This window comes from Lagopus muta, chromosome 1 (assembly GCF_023343835.1).
Source record: "Lagopus muta isolate bLagMut1 chromosome 1, bLagMut1 primary, whole genome shotgun sequence".
Classification (NCBI taxonomy): Eukaryota; Metazoa; Chordata; class Aves; order Galliformes; family Phasianidae; genus Lagopus; species Lagopus muta.
Genome location: NC_064433.1, coordinates 46,193,740 through 46,221,234, shown reverse-complemented (window position 1 = coordinate 46,221,234; position 27,495 = coordinate 46,193,740). Strand labels below are relative to the sequence as shown.

The following is a 27,495-nucleotide window of genomic DNA, read 5'->3' as shown; positions in this document are numbered from 1 at the left end:
TCAAAATTACTGAAGAGAGAGTTGGGGCTCTTCAGCCTGGAGAAGAGAGCTCCAGTGGAACCTTATAGCAGCCTTCCAGTACCTGTAGGGAGCCTACAGGAAACCTGGGTTGGGATTTTTTATAAGGACGTGCATCAACAGGATGAGGGGAAATGGTTTTAAACTGGAAGAGGGTAGATTTAGACTTGATATTGGGAAGAAATTCTTTATTGTGAGAGTGGTGAGACACTGGAACAGATTGTCCAGTGAGGTCGTGGATGCCCCTTCCCTTGAAGCATTCAAGGTCAGGAGGGATGGGGCTTTGAGCAACCTGGTCTATAGGGAGATGTCTCTGCCTATAGCAGGGGGGTTGGAACTAGAGATTGTAGTGGTCTCTTCCAATGTTTGGAAGAGATTCTATGATTCTATGAATATTGCTACTTCAGTCTTTAGATCTTTCTTACACATGTTCTTATTCAGTGTCCCATTTTATGATGTCACTTTGACAATATAACTGAGATATCAAGTGAAGGTGTGTCCAAAGCAATCTTTACTATGAAAATAAGATGATGTTTCTTACCATCCATCTATTTCAAATGGTTTTAACTTAAGTGGTAGGAAGGGACAAGAGTGTACTCAGGTGCGCATGTTTTATCTACCAATGCAGTGTGTGGATAAAATAGTTGAGATTATGATTTTTTTTGGTCAGATACCACACATGTGCAGAGTATACTCCTAAAAACCACTTTTTGGATCGAACAAGAACCGAGCATGATTATATTACTCTGCAGGTTTCACAATACGGTTGTTACCATAACCATAGAACAAACTTCTAGTGGATTTTTATTTTACATTAGAAACTCGTACCATGGCAACAGCAATGCCTGTTAAAGATGCAACTCTGTCGTTCTAATTTATCTATTACAGCTCTTTCATTACTACTATTAATAACTACAATTCTATTGAATGTATTTCAATTTTGAGGATGGAATCTCTTGAGATGCAAATGTGAATAAGCTGACTTCCAAGTTTTACATGAATGCAAAATTTCTAAGTGAAAAATGGTATTCCACAGAGATCCGTGCATGTACCACAAGCAACTGTGCTGGGGTAAACCAGTGTGTAAATAGCTGATTGAATTGCTGTCTGCTGCCTAAATGCCAGCATGATAATAGCAATACTTATCTGTAGCTTAGGGATTATGGTAGAATTGAATTAATTTTGTTCCAAATGTAAGATGTGTTCCATGCAATACAGATATGGCAGTATCACAGTGATTTTCATAAGTAACGGGAAAGCTGTGGGTGCACTTGTAACAACACTAAAGTTCTATTTATGTTTTGGTATTTAGGGTAATATTTACAAGTGAAAAGATAAGAAGGGATGACAAGCAGTATGTGGTGAGGAAGCAGGATTGAAGATCTTTCTCTATTGGATTTCTTTTTTTTAAGATGACAAAAATAAGCGTTGATGCAAAAAGCAATCAAATAGTTTGTAATCGGAAAGTTCCTTCCATCAGAATTTGATTCAAGAGCTTTACCCTCTCTGCCTATTTTCTTCTCCGGTATCCCCATATCTTCCATTCTCAGAAGATTTATGCAAAAAACTGTGAAAAAGCAAAAATTAACAAATTGCTTACTGAATATTGATCTATGTAGTACAGTTTCATACATATTCTTTGCTACCATTTGAGTTGGTTCTAAAAGACAAAACAAAAGGGAAGGAACTAGTGAAAAGGTTCAAAAACATGATAAAATTAGGAGATGGAACAGTTTAGGAATGGACAGCCTGATTTTTCTGAGATGTATAGATTTAAGATTAATTCCAGCCACACAGGACATTGGCAGCTTGTTGAATGAAACTTTCCAATGCACGGAGGTGTTCAAAGAAAAGGAGTAATTTTGATATGTTTGAAAAAAATACAGGAAATAATAAACAAAATACCACATTTTGAAAGCTAAGAAAGGAAGGATTATTTCATTTAACTTGTTTAGACGTGGTTGCTTTGAAGTTATTTGGAATGAGATCTTATTAGAACATTCATGTGGGCAAAGAAAGACATATAGTCTCAGTTTTAGAGATACTGTAATTTGAAAAAGATTCCTAATATCTCATGCTTCAGTTACTGAAATAAATACTGATTTGTTAGGAAAAAAAATAAGCCTTACTCTAGAAAATAAATTTATGATTATTTATTGCAAGGATTTGGTTTTTTTTAAACTCTGACTTATTTAGACCAATTCAGGGAGTAATATGCTATTGTATTGCTTAGAGCAGTGATATGGTCCAGTTCAATATTCTTCTTATTATACATTAGCTCCAGTAGGAAATTAAAATAATATTACAAAACCATATTAAAAAGTATTTAAGGATTAAGTGACAAATTCAAAGATCAGAAGATTTAGAATTATGATTGGATAATAGAAGACTTGTTGAAGGGACCTCTTAAGGTCATCTAATCCAGCACCCTGTTTGAATCATCAGATCAGACATGAACTTTCCTAGCCAACCTAAAAAGCCTCCGCAGATGGAGATGCCACCTGTCTGGATAATCTGTTCTAGGACTATGGTGCTGCATGCATGCTACGTGCTTCTTAACGTTCATCATAACTGCATGCTCTATTTTCTTGACAACCCCATTCCTTTTTATTGCCCGATACAGTTTTGGTCTGCATTGTTCAAAATCATGCGGTGAAAGAAGTATAGCTATGAGATCTTTGCTTCCTTTGTAATATAGTTATCAAAGTTCTTAGTTAAAATTAAAGGGATCGAGGAAAATAAATAACAGCAGTGGCAGCTGAGCACTGCACAGAGAATATTCCATCTCTGCTGGAGCTGTTTTTGATCAAGGCAAACCAAACTTTATCCAAGTAGTCATTAACAGCAAATGTTTTTTGAATGCTGAATTTGAGACTGGATCTGACTTACAGAACTACTGATGTCAATAACAACTTAGAAACTATTTTGTGTTGAATAATGTTAAATACCATGGGCAAAGCAAATTTATCAGGATATCAAATTGAATATCAAAAGAATATCAAATTGAATGCCCAAAATCTGTGAATATTTTCAGCATGATCTTGTTGTGCCTTATTTTCTATTTGTCAAATTAAAATGTTATCACATTACAGCCTCACTTTATAAAGACACGTGAATTCATATTTGTAAATTATGTGGGTAATGATATCAGAGAAAAGCTTCATGAGCTGCTGACAAATTTGTCATTTTAAGAAGGAATTCAATGGTATGCAGTAATAAGTGCAGGTATGTAGGCAATAAGTCTACCCCTTTTGAACATGAGAATATAATATGTTGAATTGCTTCTCTTGCACTAAGCAAACTTCAGTCTGAACACTACATGAAACAAGCAGTTGTTTCATTATTTTTTTTTTAAATAGTAGGTGATTATGTAAAAGTGAAAGACAGTGTGAACACTGACTAGAAGTCTAAATGACTACACAGGCAATGTTTCCATCTTTTCTGTCTTAAAGTATTTGCATTTACATCTTGATGCCCTGTTGTTTTTTTAAAGGTGAAATTTAGAGGTACAATAATATACATATTCTTACATGTGCAATACAGTAACTGTATTAAAGATCATGCTGCACTCCATATGTTTATAATTTTTCTGTCCATTGCAAAATTCTTCCACTTCAACTAACATAATAACTGAAAATAATGTTTTGATATGGTGTCACTGCACCGCTGCTGTAAAGAAGTGAGATACACTTTTTAGTGGTCACTACATATATTTAATGACCGCAGAAGAATGAGATTACTCAGAAACAATTTTTGTCTATAGGAGTAAAGTAAACAAAATCAGGACATGAGATGACATTAGCACTGGACAGTCTGTACTGTTAAACTTTTATGTGGATTTTGGCAAGATTTAGCTAAGACCATGTAGTACCCACCTAGACAGTGCCAGGGTGTAGCTTAAGTTTTAGCTGAGGTTGGAGACCATTCCCAATTACTGGATGTGCCAGCTGTCTTGGGTGTTAAACAAATAATTTTTCTAGATCCTAAGAATAGTATTTAGCCATTTTTATTTACTAGTATAGATGTAGAAAATATACTCCTGAATTTGTGTAGATATTAGTGAAATCCTTGACATACAGGTGTATGTCTTGTCTTTTCCCTGATTTACTTTTCCTTCTTTCTTTCCCAAAAAACACATCTGTTTCTTAAGTCAATTCAGCAGACAGCTCTAAGTCTTGTATCTGAAACAGTGGAATAGAATTCAGTTGATTATTAAGATATCTGAGTAGAGGCATCTGATTATTGTCACTGGTAGTCTAATCAATACAGTTAACAGAGAGTAGTATAGATATTAACAAATGTGAAGTAAATAGGTGAGTAAATAAATAAGAGAATATAATAAATAAGTTAGAGTAAATAAATGTGGAGGTTGGTGGGCCTGCCTGTGAAGGGGGGTTGGAAATGCATGGTCCTTCAAGTGCCTTCCAACATGGGCCATTCTGTGATTCTGTGTGGTTCTGTAACACAGAGTGTTACTATACAGAATATAATAATACAGAGAGTAATTCACTTGACCACAATATTCAGTGAGTGGCACCACTATCTGGGATCTACTGACTGTCAAACTGGTCAGAGACTACGGGGGAAGCTTGCATACTTAGTCTTACAGATATATAAAAAGAGATGTCTTAATCTGAAGTTGAATCTCAGCTACTGAATTTTTCATGAAAATGAAGATCATCAAAATAAATCATTATATCATTAATATCTTTCATGCCACATTCACCTTCTAAATTGTAGACTTGCAATTAATCCAGCAACTTTCAGTAATGAAAGAAAGTAAGAATGTCCTAAGTCCTCCTTTTCCCATGCAGATCTTTTAGCAGATAGTGGAAAACTACTCATATTATTTGGAAATTATGACACAGTACTGTGTTTGAATCCTTGTGGTGGTTCTTGCTGTGCATACAGTCCTACAGTTAAGAGTCTGCTATATGTATGCATGCCACTTCTAGCAAGAATGAGGTGTCATCTCTCATGAAATAGTTTCTGAAGATGCAGCTGTTAGTGAGGATACAGTTATTTGGAATAGAATATGCTAACTTAATGCCACATCAATATAATGATGTTATCCATAGGAACACTTTAAATGATTAATTAGAAAAAGGTCTCAGTAATTCTCTTCTGGTCCTTACAGAAACAGAGAAAAGAATATATACACTGCAAATTCTGTAGAAAAGTAAATTTTTCAGTAGTGCTCTCTTCTTCTGCTACATTTTTATAAAATTTGATTCAGTTTTTAAAGAAAAATCGTGATTTACTATTATTTTACAAAGACTTCTATAATTCTGAAGCTATTATTGTAAGTTCCTTGAAATAAAAATACTCTATCTGTTCTTTAGAGAGTGTCTGTAAAAAGGCATAATGGAGCAAATTCACTGTTTTTTAATAATGACTATTAAAGTGACTATTAAAAAATAAATTAGCAGTCCTGGTAATACAGATTGTTTGTGTTTTATCATCTAGTAAGGAAGTAGGTAATTCTTTGTACAAAGTGGTATATTTTGAATGCATTTCAGTTCAGTAACTAATTAAAAGAGACACCTCAAACTGATAGAATAGGAATGAACTGCTTTATTTCATAAATTTACTTTTTCCTGGAATGTATGTGTAGTGCTGAGTGGTTTTGGCTGTCTTTCAACCAGTCAGGATAAATTAATCAAGTTCAAGGAGGGAGTTGTTTTTTAAGAGAATAGTAAATCAATTCTTGTATCTTTTCTTTCTGAATAAAACAAAAACAAAAAAAAAAAAAAAAAACAACCAGGAAGCATAAAAAATACATTTTGCAAAGTAAGTTCTTCACTGCTTATAGTACTTTATCATTCTTTTTTTTTTTTTTCCTTACAAGATATTCTCTTTCATTTCAGAGCGTCTTTGTAAGGGAGAAACATCCACTGAAAGTGAGCTTCCTGAAGGGCACCCTACTGAGCAGTTTGCAGGCTTACTTCATGGATCATCACCTGCTTGTGACCCACCTGATAACCCACTCCAGCTGTACAGCAAAAGGAGCGAGTGCAGTAGCCCACTGGACAAAAGCATTTTGAGCAAGAGCACAATGCAGCAGATGCAGCTACGGAAAGAAAGCAACACTGATCCTCCTGTTAAGAAAAAAAAGCCACCAGTTGTAAACAGAACCATATTTCATTCTAAAACTAAACCAGTAGAAAATCATACACTGGTTGGCACATCAACGAGGATAAGCGAACAGTGGGTGATTACTACTGGAGGATTTGTTGAGCGAGCATGCACACTTGGGAGAATACGATCTTTACCAAAGACTTTGCTTGAAATGCATTTGTGCAAAAATGTTTCAAAATCTGATTCTAATCTCATCACCCATCCACCCAGTGGCAAAAAAGCAAGAAGCAACTGGAGTGAACCCACACCAAGTCAACAGTGCTCCAAAGGAAATTCTGAGAGAACACCTTCCTTCACATCAGAATGGGAAGAAGTAAGTTTTGGCCATTTTTAAGAATAAGCAAATATATAGTGCTGTGAAAATACTGTTATTTTTTCCATTTTGGAGGTTAAATAATAAATAGATCTTCCACATTACAAATCCTGAGAATATACCATAGTGTAATGCAAAGTAGTTCAACAGCTGGCACAAATTGCCGCACATTTTTATTCAAAATGCTGTATTTTTAATGAAGTCTATTGTCTCCATAGTGAATGAAGTCAACTAGAAGTAATGCTATAATTTGTTTTGACATTGAATTTATTTTCTACTGAAGCCCTCACTGCTGACACTAATAAAATTGGAAGAAGTATTGTAGCAGTGGCCATTATTTATATGTTCACTAATTATTTCCCACCACCACAGTGCTTCCCAACAAGAGACACAAGAAAACAGCAGGAATAGAGTCTAAGATTTTTGGTTTATTTTTCATTTCCCAAACCCTCTACGAATAACACACCCTCTAATGCTACACAACATTTGGCACACGTTTGATTCTTGTGTGATGTGGGAATACACTTGTAGCTATAATGAATTCAGGGCTATTAAGATAAATTTCTGCCCTGAATGTATGATACGCGTGCTTGCTCATACAAAAGACTTTATTTTATTTTTACAGCTTGGTTTAAAGAAAGTTTTATACAGTTTTCTCCTAACTTTTTTTCTTTCTACTGTGCTAAGGTTCAAAAAATGTAAGCAATAGACATGAAAGCTCAAATCTTACTGAGGTAGATTAAGAATGTGAAGTGTTTGTATGTTTACTGCTATTACAGAGAAGCAAGCATTTATGTTTAAAATGACTGTCGTGGGACTGTGTATGCATCGCCAGAGTATCATTTTATTTCAGGGGAAAAAAAAGAGTTTGTGTAATTAATTACTTTTCTAGGAAAATGTTTCCAGCTCATTTAAATGACTGGGTTGGTAAGATATCTGAAAGTAGATTTTGTTTAAAGAAGAAACTTCCTCAGTGGAAAAGTGTTTAGGATGAGATTATGATCTTATTAGCCCAGATGTGTTGAAATCTTGAAATTAGTCAATTTGCTTTTTCAGGAGGAGTTCAATGTTTTGTTGTTCTTGAAGTAAAAAAAAAAAAAAAAAAAAAAAAAAAAAAAAAAAAAAAAAGAAATTTATCAAAAAAGTAGGTATGAATTCTAAATCTGCAGATTCTTACATAAATCCCAAATTTTCTCTTGTCACCTGTGACAAGTACATAGCATTAGAAAAGGAGTCAGTTTTCCCAGTGGTCCTAGCATTAATGTCAATAGAATCTAGTTCTCTGTGTCTGCCTTCTCAGACAACCTTAGACTTTTTAGTTTTTTGTGTGTTCTGCTCTTATGGAAAATATAGTAGATATGCATTCAGTCATAGTCTGTGCAAGGTAATTTAAAATTATGCAAACAAGCTTTGGGATGAATGTAGTGCTGTTTTACAAGTGGTATATATGGTCACAGCTACATTTCATACCTATGCCAGTGGACTTGGGGCAGACAGAGAAAAGGGAGCTAGGAAGTTTTCTGGAAATCTTAACGAGAATGATTTAGTACTCTATAACACGCACAAAAAAAAATATTTTTATGCATTAATATTGCTGCTTAAGTTGTCTTCTAGTGAATTACATCAACCATCAAAATTACATCAAATAAAATAACCCCATGCAATTAAAATCTATGCTGACAAAGGTTTTAATACATGTTTTTTTCTCCTTTGTATCCATGTACAGAAATATGACAAAGTAGTTTCAAAAACTGAGATGACCCTAATCATCAGTAGGACAGGAACTGTACGTAAAGAAACATTAGTTTCATCAATTCCAAACTTTAGCTTTCGATGTGTTCAAATATGTTGCAAAATGAAAATTGAAATGGAGAAGTTAGTCATCATCATTTCATTTTTGCCTTGTTCAATTTTGCTTACACTGTTGCCTTAATGAGAGTAATAATGCCAGAATTTCACACACGAAAACCCAAAAATAATGAAGATGACACTCATCAATTGTTTTCGCTGTTCATTTTTTTTGTAGATTGATAAAATCATGAGTTCCATAGATGCTGGAATTAATACTGGACTTGGAGAGATGAATGATCACACTACAAGTAAGGAAAAACAACTAACTCTTGTTTAATTATTAGTTGTCTGTAGGGAAACCACAGATAAGATACTGCTAAGTAACCTGCTGTGTTGAAATCATTTGAAAGTATTTGAATAACCATGAACAGAATCAATGTTGTTTACTTTTAGAGATGCATTAGGACCAGTATCCTGGAGCTGTTGCTTTAAATAGCATATTGGAATCATTAATGTTGTTTTGAAATCTTATCAGAAAAATGCTTCTTCATAATGAAGCCCTTCTTCTAGAGGGATATTTTCCAATATTTTTCAGCTGAATTTTTTATTTATTTATTTTTGAATGATAGGATACTCAGTGTATATGTAGTCCAATAGCTGCTGTCAGTTTTTAAAGTTGGATAGGCTGGATGGTGGGGCTGAAAATAGAATGCAGTTCAACAAGACCAAGTGCCAGGTCCCGTACTTCTCCCACAAGAACCCCAAGAAATGCTACAGGGTAGAGTAGAATTGCTGGAAGACTGTATAGAGGAAATGATATGATGGGATTTGTTGATGCTCGGCTGAACGTGAGCCAGCAGTGTGTGCAGGTGGCCAAGAAGGCCAATGGCATCCTAGCTTGTATGAGAAATAGTGCTGCCATTGAAAAACAGGGAACTGAAAATCCCTCCATACTCAAACCTGGCGAGGCTGCACCTTGAGTACTGCATTCAGTTTTGGCCCCTCACTACAAGACATGGAGCCCTGGAGAGTGTTCAGAGAAGGTGAACAAAGCTGGCGAGGGGTCTGGAGCACAAGTCTTATGGGGAGCAGCTGAGGGAACAGATTGTTCAGACTTGGGAAGGGGAGGCTCAGGGGTGACCTTATCACTCTCTACAACTACCTGAAGGGAGGTTGTGGTGAGGTGGGGGTCACCCTCTTCTATGTAACAATCAATAAGACTAGAGGGAATGGCCTTAAGTTGTACCAGGGGAGATAGAAGTGGACGTTAGTAAAAGCTCCTTCTCAGAGTCAGGAGCTTGAACAGGATGCCTAGGGAGGTGGTGATATCAGGTGTTTAAAGAAGCATTGAGATGATGTACCGAGGGACATGGGTTAGTGGGAAATATTGGTGATAGGTGGATGGTTGGACCAGGTGATCTTAGAGGTGTTTCTCAACCTTAGCGACTCCATGATTTTGCGATTCTATATTATTTAATACTGTTTTGAGCAAATATTTGGCACAGTACTAAAAATGTTGCTGACAAACTAGCGACTGGTGTTTGCAATGATGGGAAAATTTGCAACCTTTCCCTACTGTGGTAAATTCTAAGAAGGCTAAGTTATGAATAGTTTGGTGTGTTAACAAAAATCTGTGCAACTGTGCTGATAAGAATTTTGGAAATATTTTACTATGTGTTCTTCCTAACTGATGGGAAGAAAAGTGACAGCCGTGACTGAATAATTTGGTCTGGAGGCATAGTTATGTTAAGTCACCTGTACCAGCACATTCCCGAGGCACAGTAATGTTAACTCGCTTGTACTGGCACATTTCTGCTAGCAATTCCATGCAATTCCACAGGTTTGTATATCAGTCAGAGGACTATGTGCACATCTTGTTAGTTAAGATAAAAAATATATATATTTTAACAACCATCCATTTCACGAAGCATCATATCTGTAACAGATAAAACTGTCATCAGTTAAGCAGTGTTGACACAGCTACTTCAGTGTTTTCTGGACAGTGAGAAGAGAATCTAGGAAAATGAATCAATAACTGATTTGAATACAAATACAATTGCAGATGCAGGTTTTGTTTTGATTAAAAAAAAAGGGGGGGGGAGCAATATAATGAAAATTGCTAGGCATATTGTCCTGGAAGACTGTTTTTTCCTTCTGAAACTTGTAGTGGTGGTAGGAAGAATTATTCATCTCCTAGCTTTATGTTTGGAGATGGTGGCTTCTGAAGATATAAGAAATTCAGGATTTGCTGCTTATTATTTTTTATCCTGATAATACACAGGCAATGCACTCAAAATCAGGCCTCTATTAAGAAATTGTACAACAAGTAAGAGCTGTGCTCGAGACAAAAGCAAACATATGAGTACACAGATTTGCATAAGTAGGGATATGCAAGCATTATTCTGTCCCTTCCTTTGACTAGCCACCATTTCTTTTTCTTTTAATATCAAAAAAAAAAAAAAATCTTACAGCAACACTTGTCATCAGGCATTTTGTGACTTCTTCTGTATGCATTATTTTTCTTGGCGTTGAAATGTGACATTTGGTTCTTCAGCTCTTTCAACTGGAAGATCTTTTGATTTCTTTCCTCAAAAGGGACTCTTGACTTGCAACTTTCCTGTTCAGTGTGCAGCTGCCTGCAAACCAACATTTTTTTCCTTTCTGTTATCTCTTAATGGTTTTCAGCTTGTTTAGAATTATGATCTGATTTTGCTCTTAATGATGGAATCAAGTTATATGTATTATGAATCAAACTGAAACTACATTTCTGTAAATGTAATCAACACACAGACTGTAATGAAGACATCTTTTTTGGTTGTATTTCCTTTCTGTTGCATATTCCTCAGAGTTCTTGCCCAATTCTATGCAGATTTAATGTCGTCTGGATGCCAGTGCATTTTATTTAGTTTTATCTGCCCAAGTGCTGTAGCTCTGACATAAACTCCATCTCAGAACTTGACATTCACCTTTTTCTCTTCTTAGCTCTGTGCTAATATTTCAGACTATGTGGCCTACAACTTGAAAGGAAAACTAAGTATTATCAGATAGTAATCTGAAATACTTCATTTGTTTACTTATAAATACGTGAGTTTTGGTAGCTGTATTTTTTTCTCTATATATACACTAAAAAATTAACCAATAGATATTAAAAATTAAAAATGAATTATTTAATCTTCAGGCTGTACAAGTGAAGAAAATTTCTGTTCATGTAGATCTGAAACTTGCTAAATTAGTGAGCATTGTTTTTAGAAAGTTTCACTTTCTTTGTCTGATGTATTTAGAGGAAGTGTTGACAATATTTTAAAAATACAGTGTGTACCTTAAGATCTTGAACATCCTAGTTATCATTAGTTAGAGCTATTGAATATCAGTTGGTATCCCTGAAAGCAAAGAAGAATATGGTTGTTCTTGGTACAAATCCAAAACCATAGGTCTTGATAATAATTAGACATCTGGTTATTGTGGCAGTTGTTGGAAAAGAAAGCTACCAAGAAAAACAAGCCTCAAGGAGAGAGATGTCAATAAATATAGGGAATTTATTTATGAAAATCTCTAAGATGCAAATTTTCCTGAAAGTGTTCAAAGTTGGGTTGAATGGGATCTTGAGCAACCTGGTCTAGCGGAAGATGTCCCTGCCCATGACCAGGAGGTTGGAAGTACATCATCTTTAAGATCACCGAAACCATTCCATGATTCTTTAAATTTTTTGAGTTCTTCAACAGAACACTACTAAAGGCATAATTATGAGGGTACGTTAGTTGAAAAAAAAAAAAAAAAAATTGTAAGTAATCTGTTTTGCATAAATTGTCTTATTTTCTTTCAACTTAGAAATAACGAGAAAAATATTCTCTTTCTGCTAAAGATAGAAGAATAATGCAAGCATGTACAGACAAGCCAGAGGTGCCAAAGCACTCAGTGAGATGCAGCTAGCAAGATAAATAAAGATTTAATATAATTATACTGGTATGTTAATAAGGAGAACAACAAAGAAATCTTTGGCACCTTAGTACTTGGTACTGTAAGAAGGGGAAAGCTGCTCATAGTAGGTACAGAGAAGGCAAAAATGTACAATAACCTTTTATCACACACTACCTGAAAATATCATCTGTGAGCATATGGCATGCACAGCTAATCCAAGGGCTAGAACCTCAATGGAAGATAAGGAAAGAGCAGGGTGTTTTAGCTTAGATATCTTAAAGCTGATTTTATTAACTTCATTTTGTGTTTCATAACTGTCTGAAATAAGTTTAGACCCAACAGTCGGTTTTTTTGAGTTACCAACAGACTAAAGGAGGGTAATGTAGAGCTTATATTTAAAAAGGGTGAGGAAGGAGAATGTGAGGAATTATTTTCAATTCATAGAAGAGTTGCTGAATGAGTGAAAAACTTAATATAGAAAATAGCAATGAAATAGGTAGCAGACAACATGAATTTGTCAAGAGCAAAATTACTAAGGCAGTCTAATGCCCTGCTATTAGCAGATACCAGCTTTTATAGGTAAGAAAAGATCAACAGATGCCAAGTATTCTGATTTCAGCTAAACTTCTGACAATATCTCATATATTTGTATTTTGAGCAAATTAAGTCACCATGACTTGATGAAAATCACAGTATGCTACGTAGATAAATCTCAACCTTAATGTCTATATTTAGAGTTTTACTATGCAGACTGCATTAAGGACTTCCAAACTAGTTATATGTAGCTAGATAAGCAGGAACCTCCTCAGTGCTGTTCATTAGCAAAATGTCTGAAGCATAGCAATGGCACTGGAAGTATCAATCAAGGGAGCTTAGAGGACCTCCTCGGATATAGAAGACTAAAACTAGCTGAGACGAATCCCCATATCTTCTCTCCAGGACAGAATTTTAAGGACAAATATAATGAAGCATTCAAATCGATTATTAGGGGGATTATGACCTCTGATACGTTCAGCATATTCTTAAAGATTTATGGATATTTGCCACATATTAAAAAATCAGTTTTGGTAAAACTAACCTGATCTAGAGTCAGTTGAATGGGTTAGGTTTTAAGTCCTTTCAGCCCTTTCTGTAATTAATCTATTTTGATAATATGATTTATATTGAATCCATCTAGAAGGTTGAGTTCAGTAAATTGAACAGCTGTCCTTTTTTTTTTTTTTCCAGCATAGTAGATACTTCTACTGATTAGTAACATATATTTTGCAGAGGATTTAGAAAAGCTAATATCTTTAAATATCAGCCATCTGCACTTCTCTGGTAAAAAGAAGAAACACTTCAATTTCGTATTTTCTTTGCCTAATTATAAACATATTTTTCTAGAATAAAAATCTCTTTCAAGGCATGCTAAGCAGTATTTCTGTTAGTTGGAGCCCAGTAGCTATTCAGATGTATGTGATTCAGAGGTTATTCTGCAAGTCATTAAAAAGGGAATGATTAAGGAGTTTTCTGCTTTGGAGATAACTTTTCAGCATGGGTAATGGCTATCATATCATCACGATTAAAGTAAAAATTGTTTCAAACCAGAGTAATTAAAATAAAGACAAAGAAAATAATTATGAAAAGTAATTCCCACATCAAGTCAGTTTGCAATCAGCTTAGGACTGAGCTTGCATGTTCTAGCACGTGGAGGCTGATTTACAATCTCATAGTTCTGTTAATAATTAATTATTGTTTGGATACTGTCCACATATACAATGCAAGTGCACCATAGTCAAGTTTTCTTTGCTTAGTTAAACACATCCTTGTCCCTGAGTGCCCTTATTGTATCTAGAGAACTGTATTCGGTTATGGGCCCCTCACTACAAGAAAGACATGAAGGCCCTGAAGCATGTCTGAAGAATCAAAATAAAGCTGGCAAAGGGTCTGAAGCACAAGTCTTATAAGACAGATGGATGGAACTGGAATTCCATCTGGAGAAGAGGAGGCTCAGGGGAGACCTTATTGCTCTCTACAACAACCTCAAAGGCAGTTGCAGTGAGGTGGGAGTCGATTTCTTCTCACAGGAAGCAGCAATAGGATGAGAGGTAATAGCCTCAAGTTGCATCAGAGGAGGTTCAGACTGGATTTTAGGAACCATTTCTTCTTAGAAAGAGTAATGATACATTGGAACAGGCTGATTAGGATGGTGGTGGAGTTTCCATCCTTGGAGATGGTAACTGAGACTACCTGAATGAATCCTTTTCAAAGATTAGTGCTGAATTACAGTAGAATATGAAGAACTGTATTAGAATGTATTTTGTGGTATAATTTCTTTGATCATTCTTACAGGGATGTAAGTTATAAGCATTTCATAGAAAAGTTATCTTGTCTACTGATACGACCAAAGCTATTACCAATGAATTCTCATTCTCAATATAGAGAAAATTATGAGAAATTTTCCACTTCAAGTTTGTGCGATGAGTTTGAGAATTAAGGTTGTGAAAATAAAGTAGATATGACTTAACTAGAAAAGGAAAAAATGGATCACAGCCAGAAAAGCTGAGTGAGAGGAATAAGTGTTCACATTATGCCCTGTACAACTGTAACATGTAATAGCAATTGCACAGATCTTGGACTGCCAAAAGCTATGTGCTCAGTTTCCTCTGTTTCTCCCATCCGTTTCATTGCCACTGTTCAGACATGAGACCTTCATCTTACCTAGGAGAACTCTGCCTATCAAAGCCAGTGTTTCACTCCAGAGAAGTCCAACTTTATTTTAACAAATGAAGACTTGTTAGGCTGGCCCTTTTCTGTTTGCTGCCATATGGTTGCAGTTTTGGCAAAGTGGTCTTCCTCCAAAGCTGTTAATATCCTCCCTCCTCAAGGGCAGAAAAAAGATAAAATATAAATACTTAATTAAGGCAGAATTTTAATTAGATATGTGTAGGCATGTTGGCATAAGGCAATTTTCACAGCAGTAAGTTATATATTTGAAAGTATGTACTTCAATTGTAATTTAATGTCTCTTTTGTCTAGTTTCTTCTGTTTTAAATCTTTACATGGTCAGACTAAGTGCTCTGATAAAGTGGGTCGATTCATGGATTTAAATAAAATGAGCCATTCACCCTCTCACAAAGTGGAAGCCCTCTTCAGCTTACAGTTTTAAACCCACAACTCTGACTTTGCAATAGCCAACCATAATAACTAGACTAAAATAAGGATAATATCACTTCCCTCCCAACTCCCACCTTGTCACTGAAGCTGATATGTTGTGCAAAAAGATCAAAATATCTCTAGCATCATAAAAAGGGAAAAAAATATTGAGAGAGATTCTGACTTTTTAACTGAGAGAAAATGGACTTGAGAGCTGAGATCTCCAGCAACTTGTCTCTCCTCCCAGTGCTTGATGCTTCAATAGCAAATGCGTGTGCAGTTTGAAATTTTTGAACTGCAAGTCTGTGAACTCTTTATCATCACTTATAGGACTGTGCTGTAGGGAATAGACTCCTGTCTTTGAGTCTGATTCTGCACTTCCAACTCCAAAGTGAACAGTGGATTTTAAATCAGAATAGGAGCATCACTGGTAGGAATTTAAGCAACTAAAGTCAATATGAGATGTTACAGAAGGGGGAGGTAATGCTTATTTTATACAAAACCATTTTCAGCAGTCACATTCTCTTACAAATAGTGTTTGCGTGTGTGTTCATCCAAATTGGGTCCACGGTCACTTGGACCCCACACAGAAGATAAAAGATGCTCGTTATTGTATCATTAACACATCCGTTGGGTTGCTTTTGATTAGCAATATTTTTTTTTTAATAATCTTTAGGAATCAACAGTTGCTATGGTGTGATTGTTTGATTCAGAAGTTTGCTTACTTCATTGGTGCTCGTTTTTGCTTTGTTGTTTTGAACTAGAGCTAGAGATTGTCTTTCTTTTGAAATAACAAGGAGAGAAATAAGATGTGATGTTCTGTAATGTTGTTACTATCTTCCTGTGTAGTCTGTAGGGTCTTCTGGTAACAAATGATCTGTGCTCTTGTCTTGTTAGAGTGCATCCCTTTTGTCTTGATAAAAATGTAATTCTTAGTGTTTTACCCCTGTCAGTTATGTGCTTAGTTATGAATGCAGACCATGCTCGCCACCCTTCCTACCACTATGTCTTCTGGTAATTTCATACACACGTTTCTATTCACGCATCATTCATATCTATCTTCATATTTCTTTCACAAATCTCTGCATTTCAGATGATCTCAATAGTAATTGGGGTTCACGTGATTGACAAGGTTACGAGTTGTGGAGAACAGATGTCATCAAACTGTAAATTATCTAGAAGTGTTTTTGACATTTATTTACTGAGAACATGATAGTCGTAATGAATTTCATGCCACTGAACTTACCCAAAGATCATATAAATTCTCCAGAAGAAATCATAAATAATGGGATTAGTGTTCTGTTGACTACTACATTGTAAAAGCCTAACAAAATATACAGATGCATCTGTTTTAATGATCCATTGAATACCAAAATAAACCTTACAAATGACTAGGCAAACTGCAGGATAATTGTAGAACTTTCAGCTTTGCTTTATAATAAATGTAATGTGAGTTGGATGTAAAAAGCAGCAAGCATTTCCTTTATCTTTGGTTATTCACTGACAATTTTAATTTGTAGTATCATAAATGTAGTTTTCAGCTATATGCTCTTCTCATACCAATTAATCAGAGCTGGTTTTGTAACATCCTCCTAAAAATGAAAGCATAGACTAAATTGAAAGGGCAGTAAAAATGTAGGTGATCAGGTTGTTTTTAACCACATAGGCTGTAACTCAATGGACTTTCTTTTTGCAGTTCCACTCTCACTACAAGTATCTACCAACACATACCTTTTTTTGTGTCCATACTTTTTGTGTCTTCTATTAGACTTTTTCTAACAGTATTTGCAAAGCAATTCCATAATTATATTCACAGATTTGAACAATAATCATCTCTGGAATATATCTTCTAGAAAGAATAGAGGCAATTAATAACAAACAGGGAAGCTTAAGAAAATAGAACAGTATATAAAGATTGTCGATGTTTATTAGTGAATAAATGTAAAGCCTAATTCTTTGCAATTCTTTTTTTTTTGTTGTTGTCTATTTGTGACCATCAGGTTGTCTCATGCAAAATTAAGATACTCTGTAATAGAACTGCTTGAGAAGTGGTGTGAAGTTTAAGCATGTTTGGAAACAACAGTACAGAAAATCACCCTTAAATAAATAGAAGTTATTCACACTTTTAAAAGTTTGAATGTATTTGCCTATTTGCCTCTCACCTTGCTTTACAAAATTGAATTGACGAGAACGAAACTAATCTGAACTATAATTAATTGATTGTGTAAGCATCTTCAAAAATAATATTTCTCATATAACCACCAGGATTCTATTTATAGTAAATGGGCCCCTAGTCTTTAAGACTATTTGAAAACATTTCTGAGGATCATGATATTCATACTCCAATCTACACACTATCAGATCTACCTCACTGAGTTGTATGCATTTGATCTTTTTGTACCATAGTGCTAAACACTGCAGAGCTATCTCCGTTTAAATAGGAGATTGTTTGGAGACTTCAGAACATGAAACAATGGCTTAAAATATTTTTTAAGTTATTTCCAGTAGAAACGAGGCCTTCCCTTTTTCTTCTCTGAGCCATTTTGGTTCACAGGGAGTATCCAGAATCTGTGTGGTTTCCACAAGGATAGTTTGTCTGAATTTTACAAAATTAAATCATGGAATCCTTAGTGTTGGAAGGGACCTTTCAAGATCATCTAGTGCAACCTGGCCTTGAAAGTCTACAGGGACGGGGCATCAACCACATCACTAGGCAGCCTGTTTCAGTGTCTCACCACCCTCACTTTAAAAGACTTTTTTCTTATATCTAACCTAAATCTGCCCTGTTTAAGCTTGAAATTAGTGTCAGAATATTTGCTGGGGTGCTTAAGAAGTGACAAGCTAATGGTGCTCTCATTTTATAATGCTCTCATGCACTGTAATTCCAGAGGATAAGAGACATTTATTTCAAGCTTTGATAAATTATATGAAAAGAAAATGATCAGATTAATTGATATTTTTATGATAGCTTTCTTCTTGCAGTTTAATCTGGACCTTGCAACTGTGTAATCATTTACATTCGTGCGTATTAATTTTGAATTCATGTGATGTCACTGAATTGAAGAGCATTTATATCTTAAAATCAATTTTAATATCAGCAACAAAATGTGTGCAAAATAGGAATTAGCACCTCTGTGGTGCTAAAAGCATCTGTTGAAAAATGAGGCTTTCACAGTCTGTGGCCAGGCAATACTTTAAAGGAGCAGAATATTCCAAAATTCTAAAATAGACTTTATGAAAATCATAAAGTGATTGCCAAGAGTAAATCTCTAAAATTTTGTTGAATATCTTGATTGATTGTTTATCTCAGACAAAATTAATATTATTCTTTATTTGACCACCAATTACATGAGAGTTGGGGATTTTCTGGCCAGTAAGTCCACAAGGGTGTTTATTTTTCATAAGATATATAAATATCTAAGTCTGCTAGAACTGAATTAATAGCAGTATCCTGGAAATTCGGTTGATTCAGTCATCTTTCCTTCTTAATCTAGTACTCTTCAGACTTAAATAGACATGAATCCTTGGAAACTCACATTTCTAGTAATCACAAGAACATCACATGCTAGTTAAAAATCTTTGGCTTATTATAGATTTTACATCGCAGAATTGTTTCTAGATTTAGTTCCATCTACAGAAAAATAATTAATTTAAGAAATTGAACTAACTGAAGTATGTTCATTTGCTTTCTAACCCAGACTGTTGACCTGAATTTGTGATCATAACACTAGCATCTTTGTCTTCTTTCCTTGTCATTTAATCAGGAAGATACTATGTTTGAGTGCCTTAAAACCTTCAAGAATTATTTGCTTTAATATTTGCTACGTCTGCTTCCTTGCTTCACAACCTGTGATGTGAGAAACTTTCCAAATCTTTGTTTTTCCTACTTTTAATCTCTGTTGCCTTTAGCTCTTCATTGCAACTCTTAAAGGATTGATGTTAAATTACTGTTTGCTAATCTGAATTAGCATTAAATGCTAATAATAGCATTTATTGTAAAGCTGTGAACAGTTCTGATATCTACTTCTGAAGTATATTTATTATTCATGACCATGCATGCATTTGGATAAATATTTTATATGAATTCAGCAGTTTGAGTGTTTTTCTATTTATGGGATGTGATGGACCACCTCAGTCACCTAACAATACTTCTGTTATCTGGTAGGCTATTTGAAATGTTTTGGAGAGTGTAATTACAAAGAATAAATTATCTTCTTGGTATACAGATTGCCTTATTTGTAGATATATAGCATTCATATAGAGACCAATAATTTCTTTCAAATTTACGCAAGCAAAAATATATCTTAATGACAATTTCCAAACAGTGAATATCAGGCAATATAGCTGAACAGCTCACAACTAGAATTTAAGATAATTTAAGGAGAACTGTAAGTGTTGTTTTCAATTATTCAACTAGCTCTTGTTTTGATCTTGTTTTAGTATAGGAAATTATCATCATCATGTTATAAAATGTTAGTCAAACCAGTTTGACTCATACATTTTCACTTAATCTACATCTTGTAGGACCACTTGAGCTTCTGCTGAGATTCATTAGCTCTGATAAAGAAATGATGGAAGAAATAATGCCTGGAAGATAGTAAACCTGTCTGTGAAGTTATGTTCCTATCATTTCAATTTCTAATACAAAACATCATGCAATAATAAGTTTAATGCCATTAAAGGTGTTCAAACTGTCTGTAGGCATCCATGCAGATTCCCGAAAGATGATCCTAGTCTCTATCATGTGGGTAGGAGAGGACAATTCAGAGTTCCTGCTCCATTGGTGGAAGAGTTAAGAAGCAAAGTGTGAAAGAGCTCACAGAGAGGGTGAGCAGAGTTTATGTAACTTCATCTGCATGCAAACAGTCCAGTGAATTGTCAGCATGCTCACCCACTCAAGTAATTTCTTTATTGTTCATTGAAAGATACTGCCATTTTCTTTTGGTATTACAGACTTTTCTGGTAAGGGAGCAATGTTATTCAAGGTGGTCTGATTTAGAGGCTTTTGTATAAGACAAGTTTCTATTGAGACTTTTTGTAAGGGAGGAGAGTGGACCAGTCATTCTCCAGTGTAGCAAGCTACGCCCTCACTCATTGGGTGTAGTCCCACAGAGCCAGGTGCTGGTAACAGGCTCCATCAATAGCCCTAGATAACAGGAGTGACTAGAATCCACATAGGGAGCCTAGCTTGACACAAAAGTGGATGAGGTCTGAGACAAGAATGGAGAGAAGGCTATAACATGGATTCCTAGTTAAAGAAGGAGGCAGGACTGAACATTGGACCAGAAAACAAAACAAAAGAAAACAAACAAACAAAAACAACAAAGGAAAACCAAAAAAAACACTGTGCCTGAGAGTGTTTATCCAAGACGTGAAGTACCTGGTATTAAAGTCCTGTATTGATCTAGGAGGTAGGTCCAGAGATAGGTCTACAGGCTTGCCTGTTTTTTTTGCATCACTTGTGAGGGAATTTATGGCTTCAGACTGAGGTCCTGTACCGTGGACAGGGTGGGGGGAAGTCCCAGGAGATCACAGGCAAGTCTCATTGGTGCCTTAAGGATCTTGATGCATCTACTTTTTACTCACTATTATAATTTTGCTGTATCATATCAGTGAAAGTACTGTGTTCTATCTAGTTTACGTGTTATTTATTTTCTGAGATTTTGAGCATTGCAGAGAAGAAATGGTTGAGGAGTTTTTCATTGCTATTTTTAATAAAGAGCTTCAAGTTTAAATAAATAAATAACTTAATTTTAAACAAGTATTCTTTCCCTGTTTTAAAAATGTTCGGAAGAAGTGGAAAAAAAAAAAATGAGTAAAAGGAAAAGAGACAAATGTGAAAGAAAATTGCAGGTTGTTGTAGCTAAAGGTGAAGTATGACAAAAAAGCAAACGATCACTGTGAAAGAGAAGAATAAGTGAAAGTTAAATAGGGACTATAGAAAAGGAATTATAAAATGAAGCTAGAAAGGAAATGAAGGAGAAATGGAATTCACCTGATCAGTTACTGAAAAGAAATCACAGTAAAATCTGCAGAATCTGGGGCAGGAGAACCTCTGAGCCTAACTAGGCAAAGGAGGGGGGTGGAAAAAAGTGACAAAGTACTTCAGGTTGAATGTGATGTTTAAGATGACACCCAAGAAAAGTCCTTAAGCCTCCGTCTTTTACGTTTTCAAGAGTCATTATTTCAAAGATCTGGCAGTTCACTACAGTTTCAGTAGCAGGACTCTGTTTCCACTGTTCTCTATAGGACTTTTCAGCAGTTCCCAAGTCCATGAAATTACAGCTGCCATTTACTCTGTGACTATATTTAACTTCTTGAGATATTTCCATGCAGTAGGTGTTCTTTCAGTCTTTTTAAAACATTTTCTTTGAATATTTCTCTGTAACTCAGATTTGCTTGTTTGCTAGTCCAGAGTTTGTTAGCACAGAGCTGCACAAAGACTTCCTCAAATCTGAAATTATATGAATTTGTTTTATGGGGCCGGGAATTATATCCTAAAGTGTTAGGCTTATGTAGTGTTTTTAGCAAGTCAACACAGTATACATTTATGTATGTGTATTTAGTGTGCTAGTTTTTAACAGTAGTCTGAAGACTTTGTTGAATTAAATACAACATTTTGATTGGCCATGGTGTCATGTAAATTTTAAAGCTATGTTTTCATCCTGGATGAGAACAGTGAAAATGATTACTCATAGGTGATAAGTGTAGTGCTACTACTATCCTGTAAAAAGTTCCTAAGATAAGCAGGGAAATTGTTCTGAGAAACTAACTTGTTTTTTCAGAAAATGCTATTAACTTGCATCTAAGCTACAATTACCCTTTAGATATGAATAGGATTCCTGAAAAAATGGCAGGTAGCTGAAATATCTGTCAAACAAAAGAAAATTATATCAAAATGAGTAATGTCATAATATAGCAGAGGTCCACTGAGGTTTGATTTAATGTCACGTGCTCACCACTACCTCCATCAGTAGCAGCTCCATCCATGCACAAGAAGAAACAAACAGCTGAATTCCAATTGCATTCTAACTGCAGCTTTCCTGAGTAGACTATAATCAGAGTAACCTATTAGACTTGTGATAGTATCCAGAAAGCAGAGAAGTCACATTCCCTTCAATTTCTCATTGAACAGAGTTATAGTAGAAAAGTGGAAGATTAATCTAGCTTTCTTTCCCTGCAGACAGTCCAGAAATCACTGGAATACCCAGTCATGCTAACTCTCCTTTGGCACACACTCTGTTGCAGTGTTGATATATAACTTTTTCTCCAGCTGAAATCATAAATACAAGAATAAAATTATATTCCATGTTGTGTTATGAGAGGCAGAAGGCTTTTATTCACAAAACAACAATTCATGGTATATAGTATCTAATTCTCCTGACCTGCTATATTGCTTGTCAACTGAAAGATTCATCTTTTCACATTGTGATAATCTCTCTGAAATGTTCTGGTCAGGTAGCTACTGAAATTCTCCTGTCTTTGATTCTGTAACACCAGAACTGTTTAGTAATGTTCAACAAGTACCAACTTATGTAAGAAAATAGATTTTATAATGTTAACTGTGGCAGCACCTTCTCTACAAGTAAATCATGACAGTCTCTGTATTTCTTTATTTTCTTCAATAAAAACAAAGAAAGAAAGAAAGAAAAATCCGCGGTGCTAATAGTAGAAAAAGTAGAAGAGAGGGGACCATAAATTCCTTAGTATTTAGAGCAAATCTGCCTTACATCAGTGCACACTGATATCACAGATTAAGCCAATTCCACCACAACAAGGATATTCTGAGTCTCATTGGGAAAAAGACATCTTGTAGAAATTGTTGTATAGCATACCAGATGGTATCTTTCTTGCAGACATCGCTTGAATGTGCTTCTATTGCCTTGGAGAAGAAAGAACAAAGTATTTCTATCCCTGTAAGAGACTTCCACTTTAATTCTTCCATGCAGGAAAGAATGCATCAGTTTTGGTTGTGGTCTCACAGAAAAATTATCATGGCATTTATGTTTTTTGAAATCACAGAAGAGCACAGCGATATTTAAAGGTATTGCAGATGAGACCATATCTTACAGGTCCACACCATGTTTTTCAGTATCAGGACCAGCTTTAGGCATAGGCAGAGTAGGCATTGCCTGCTGTAGCACATGCACATGAGGCTGGCACTGAATCATAAACTTGAGCAAAATAAAGAGAGAGCCTTCTGGTCTCAAAGCAGCAGCTCCAGGATCCATTCGCAGAAGCTCAGAAAACTTGTCCAACCAGCCCCCTTGCAGTAAGTCTCTTTGACTGGTAAAGGAGATCAAATGAGCTGCAAGTTCATGTAACAGCAGACATGATCCTAATTCCTGCCTCTGCTCTTTGCCTTCTATGTTACTACTTCTTGGTGCAAAAAAGAGGGAAAGTAGTCTTTATAATACTGGGATTCTCTACCACTGAGATGATAGTCACGGATGAAGACAAAGCTGTAAGCTGGGCTGGCCATGTTTCTCTTTATCTTCTTTCCCCATGCTGAGCAACCTTATGTTGCGCTGATGGGCTCAGACAAGTAGTTGTTACTGGCAAGGGACAGAGCAGAAGAGTGCACAGTAAGACCAACACTGCTACAGGCACCCAGTGCTCGAGTCGGGGAGACTGTTAAACACAGCACCAGTAGCTACATGAAATGTGTCTGGGGAGCCACTCTGAAGTGGAATTTTGCCTACACTGTTGCTAGGCATTGAGCCAAGCACTTTTCATGTAGTCGCTGGCAGCATAACTTCCATGCTGTTTATAGTAAGGTAAGGAAGAAGCAGTTTGACGGTGAAACTGGTGTATTGATTATTGGTTATGCATTACTATGGGCAGAACATCTTTGTTTATGGAGAACAGCGGGTAGAGAGACATTTGTGTCTGTGAATTAACAGGAAATACAGAAGTCAATCACACATAATCCTTTGAATGAGTGAGATTACACTTTACTAGATCTCTTCCCATAATCATCTTTCTTTTTGTTGGAGGAAATGGACATAACAACATTTGGAATCCTTTTCAAAGGAATTCATCATTTATCGTTCAACTAAGAAGAATTCAGCATGGTCTTAATTCTCACTGTGCTTGTCATAATTCTGTTTCAAGTTTCTTATCTGAAGAGCTTGCCCAGCTTTTCAAATTTTCTTGCCCACTATATTTCAATTCAACATAGTCTATCCTCCTCCTTACTGCTTTGCTATTGACCAGGCACAGCCCTAAATAGATTATGCTGTAGGTACAAAGATATTCATATTGATACATGGATATATTTATATAAAAATAAGATATTTAGTAGAAAAAACTTTACAAAATAGGGAAGATTTACAGGAGTGTGAAGAAATCTGTTTGCATCTCCATGAGACCTAGACTCCCATCATTTTGGAATATCTACTTTATCTAAGAAAAACTGGATAATCTATTAATGTGATTGAAGTACATGTAGATATTTGTGCAAACTGTACTTAGCAAAGAAATGTGCTCTATATTGCATATATTCATATGCTGTTGATATTAAATTACTGAGAAGACTCACAAAAGCAATTACAGGTTGACCACCTCCTGGTAAGCCCAGTGAGAGGCCCAGTGAAACTTCCGTACTTCACAGATCAGTGTTTCAAATCAGTAGGAAGACCTGGAGTAACATCAGCTCCTGCAACAGACCTGTTCTTAGTTCCTTTCCAACCTAATGGAAAATCTTCTGGGGCTGAGCTAAAGTTATGCTGAAATCTGTTTGTGTGAGATGTTCTACAAATCCAAGCAGCAAGATCAGACAGTGAAAGGTTATCTGATTTTTGTTCAAGGACTATTCAGGTTGCTGTACAAACTCTTAGAATATGTTTAATTTTAAATATCTGTCTCAGTTTGGAGTACATTCTGGTATTGCTTGGGAAGCTTGTGCATGTCATTTTCAATTACAATGTGTATCATAACGTGTTGGTTGGAATGTAAGTTTGGATTTTCCTCAAACAATTTTATCCCAAGATATGATAAATTTCAAATGATACTCTTAAGAGGTTGGATGTGGCTCTGTGCCACTTGGTCTAGTGGTTAGCAACCCTGCCTGTGGCAGGGGTCTGAAACTAGATGATCATTATGCTCCTTTTCAACCCAGGCCATGCTAAGATTCCATTCTATGATTCCAACAGGAATCTGAATTTCCCTGTGCTTGGAATTAAATTCCACCTTGTGCTGATCATCACTTGAGATTCACAGTGGACAAGAAAAACAAAGAAAAGTATTAATGTGTTCAATAAGTGAAGTTCTGTTGGAGTGTTTAGAATTGTGTCCTGAATATATCCATTTTCTGCCTGTTTGGGTTGAGCCCTATAACCTTTGAGCATGTTATGAAAAGGAAAAGTTTAGTAAATACTCCTCTGAGAACAAAAGCATAAAATGTTTCCATTGAGAAACCACCTCAAAAATTAAACATTGATGGAAGATCTTTCTTGAAGTATTTAATTTATTGAGCAAAATTTGCTTTTAAATTTACCATTTCCTATTTAATTTTTTTTCCAGCTATAGTTGATAAAAGATGCAACATCTACATCCTTACTAGAAATCATCTGTCTTGTATGTCTGTTTGCTATCTTTCATGTTTTTATAAAAAAAGAATATAAACTTAAAATTTTATTTAGTAAAAACATTTTTTTAATTATTCATTTGAAGGGTGACCTTTTCAAGTTGAATCATTTTCTGTTGTCATAAAGGTTTTCTTCTGTCTTATAGTATTTTACGGTTGAAGAAATCATGCAGATAATTTAATTACTCGGACTAAAACTGTTGTGCAGTTTATGTCTTTTGCTGTACCACAGGAGAGAAACTGTGAGATGTATTCATTATTGATTCGTTAAACGGTTTTGCTTTTATATAATCAGAAATGCAGACCACTGCCTACGTTGTATTAAAAAGAGAAAAAGGAATGCACAGTAACTCATGCCATAGGCTGTGGTTTATGTATTGTCTTTCCTAATGTCTTGTGAAACGTAAAAACCTACAACAAACAGATATGTAAAGCGTAAGTGGTATAAAGATTCTATTCAGATTTAAGAGCTCTGGGTTGCTTTTGAATCTTGCTATTTTCTGCATTTGTTTTGACTGCTCTCATCATTCAAGATTGACGCTTGGATGGGTGTGTAGGAGGAAGCAGCAGCAGCAGGCTTACAGCTTGCAGACAAAAAAAAAATCTGCCTTATCTGATGGCTATTATTGAAAATGCGAGGTGTAGCCTAGGCTGGGTAATGAAGGGGAGCGAGCGAGGGGGAGCAAGAAGCATGGAGCTGCATACTGATGAGTGTAGGAGTACTTGATAAAAAGAATTCTTGCTGCTGGCAGTGCATTGCTCATTGTGGAGTATTCCAACAATCACATATAACGGAGAGCTGCTTAGCTGACAGCTTGATATGCTTCTTTTTTTTTTTTTTTTCCTTCTGTATGACGTACTGGTCTGTAGTAAAGATTAATAACCAAGAAATGTAGAGCTAGGATCAGATCTTACGGTATATACTGCCCTGTAAACTATGTTTTACTTCTGACTTTTCTGCTTGCTGAAAACATTAATCTGTCAAGCTGGCGGGCTCCTTTGATACCAACTTTCCCAGGAACACGATGTGGCAATGCCACCTCTCAGCCCAGGACTACCGCTATTATCCAGTGGACGGTTATTCGTTGCTTAAACGCCTCCCTCTTCACCCTCCTACAGGACCCCGATGCCCTGTCCAGACAGTGGGACAATGGTTGGAAAATATTGGGCTACCTCAGTATGAAAACCACTTGCTGGCTAATGGATTTGACAATGTGCAATTTATGGTAAGAAATCTTCCGTGCATAGCTGTGTATATACACTGTAGCTGCCTTTTTTTTGTCTGTCTGTGATCATTAAAACCTTAAAGCTATCCTGCATTGCACTAAGATTTGTGTAGTGTTTCACTTTTCTGTGTCTAGCTAAATGAATATAAAGACTGTCCTATAATAAACTTCTGAATTATACACATTGCAAAATGCTCTATCGAGAAATATGGTAAAAGAAAACTGCATATTAAGGGTCTTTTTCTCCCCTGTCTGCCTTCTCCCCTGTCTTTCTTAAAAAAGAAAAATGCACAGTTCTTTTAATCCACTGCAGGAGACAATTTCACAATATTTAAAGCTGTAAACACTCCTATTTGCAATACCACATA

At 35.6% G+C, this 27,495-nt stretch overlaps 1 protein-coding gene across 16 annotated transcripts in view; it reads left to right on the top strand.

Moving 5' to 3' along the window:
• The window catches only part of ANKS1B (ankyrin repeat and sterile alpha motif domain containing 1B), a 402,720-nt gene that overhangs the window by 180,622 nt on the left and 194,603 nt on the right, over window positions 1-27,495 (top strand). For 13 of the 16 annotated variants that reach the window (XM_048933569.1, XM_048933568.1, XM_048933550.1 and 10 more), the window contains 3 exons: window positions 5,886-6,469; window positions 8,496-8,568; window positions 27,021-27,127. In XM_048933569.1, coding sequence (XP_048789526.1) covers window positions 5,886-6,469; window positions 8,496-8,568; window positions 27,021-27,127 — 764 coding nt within the window. Of the gene's footprint in view, window positions 1-5,885; window positions 6,470-8,495; window positions 8,569-26,618; window positions 27,128-27,495 lie in introns of those variants that run through there. The other 3 variants (XM_048933562.1, XM_048933561.1, XM_048933560.1) reach the window with 2 other exon arrangements.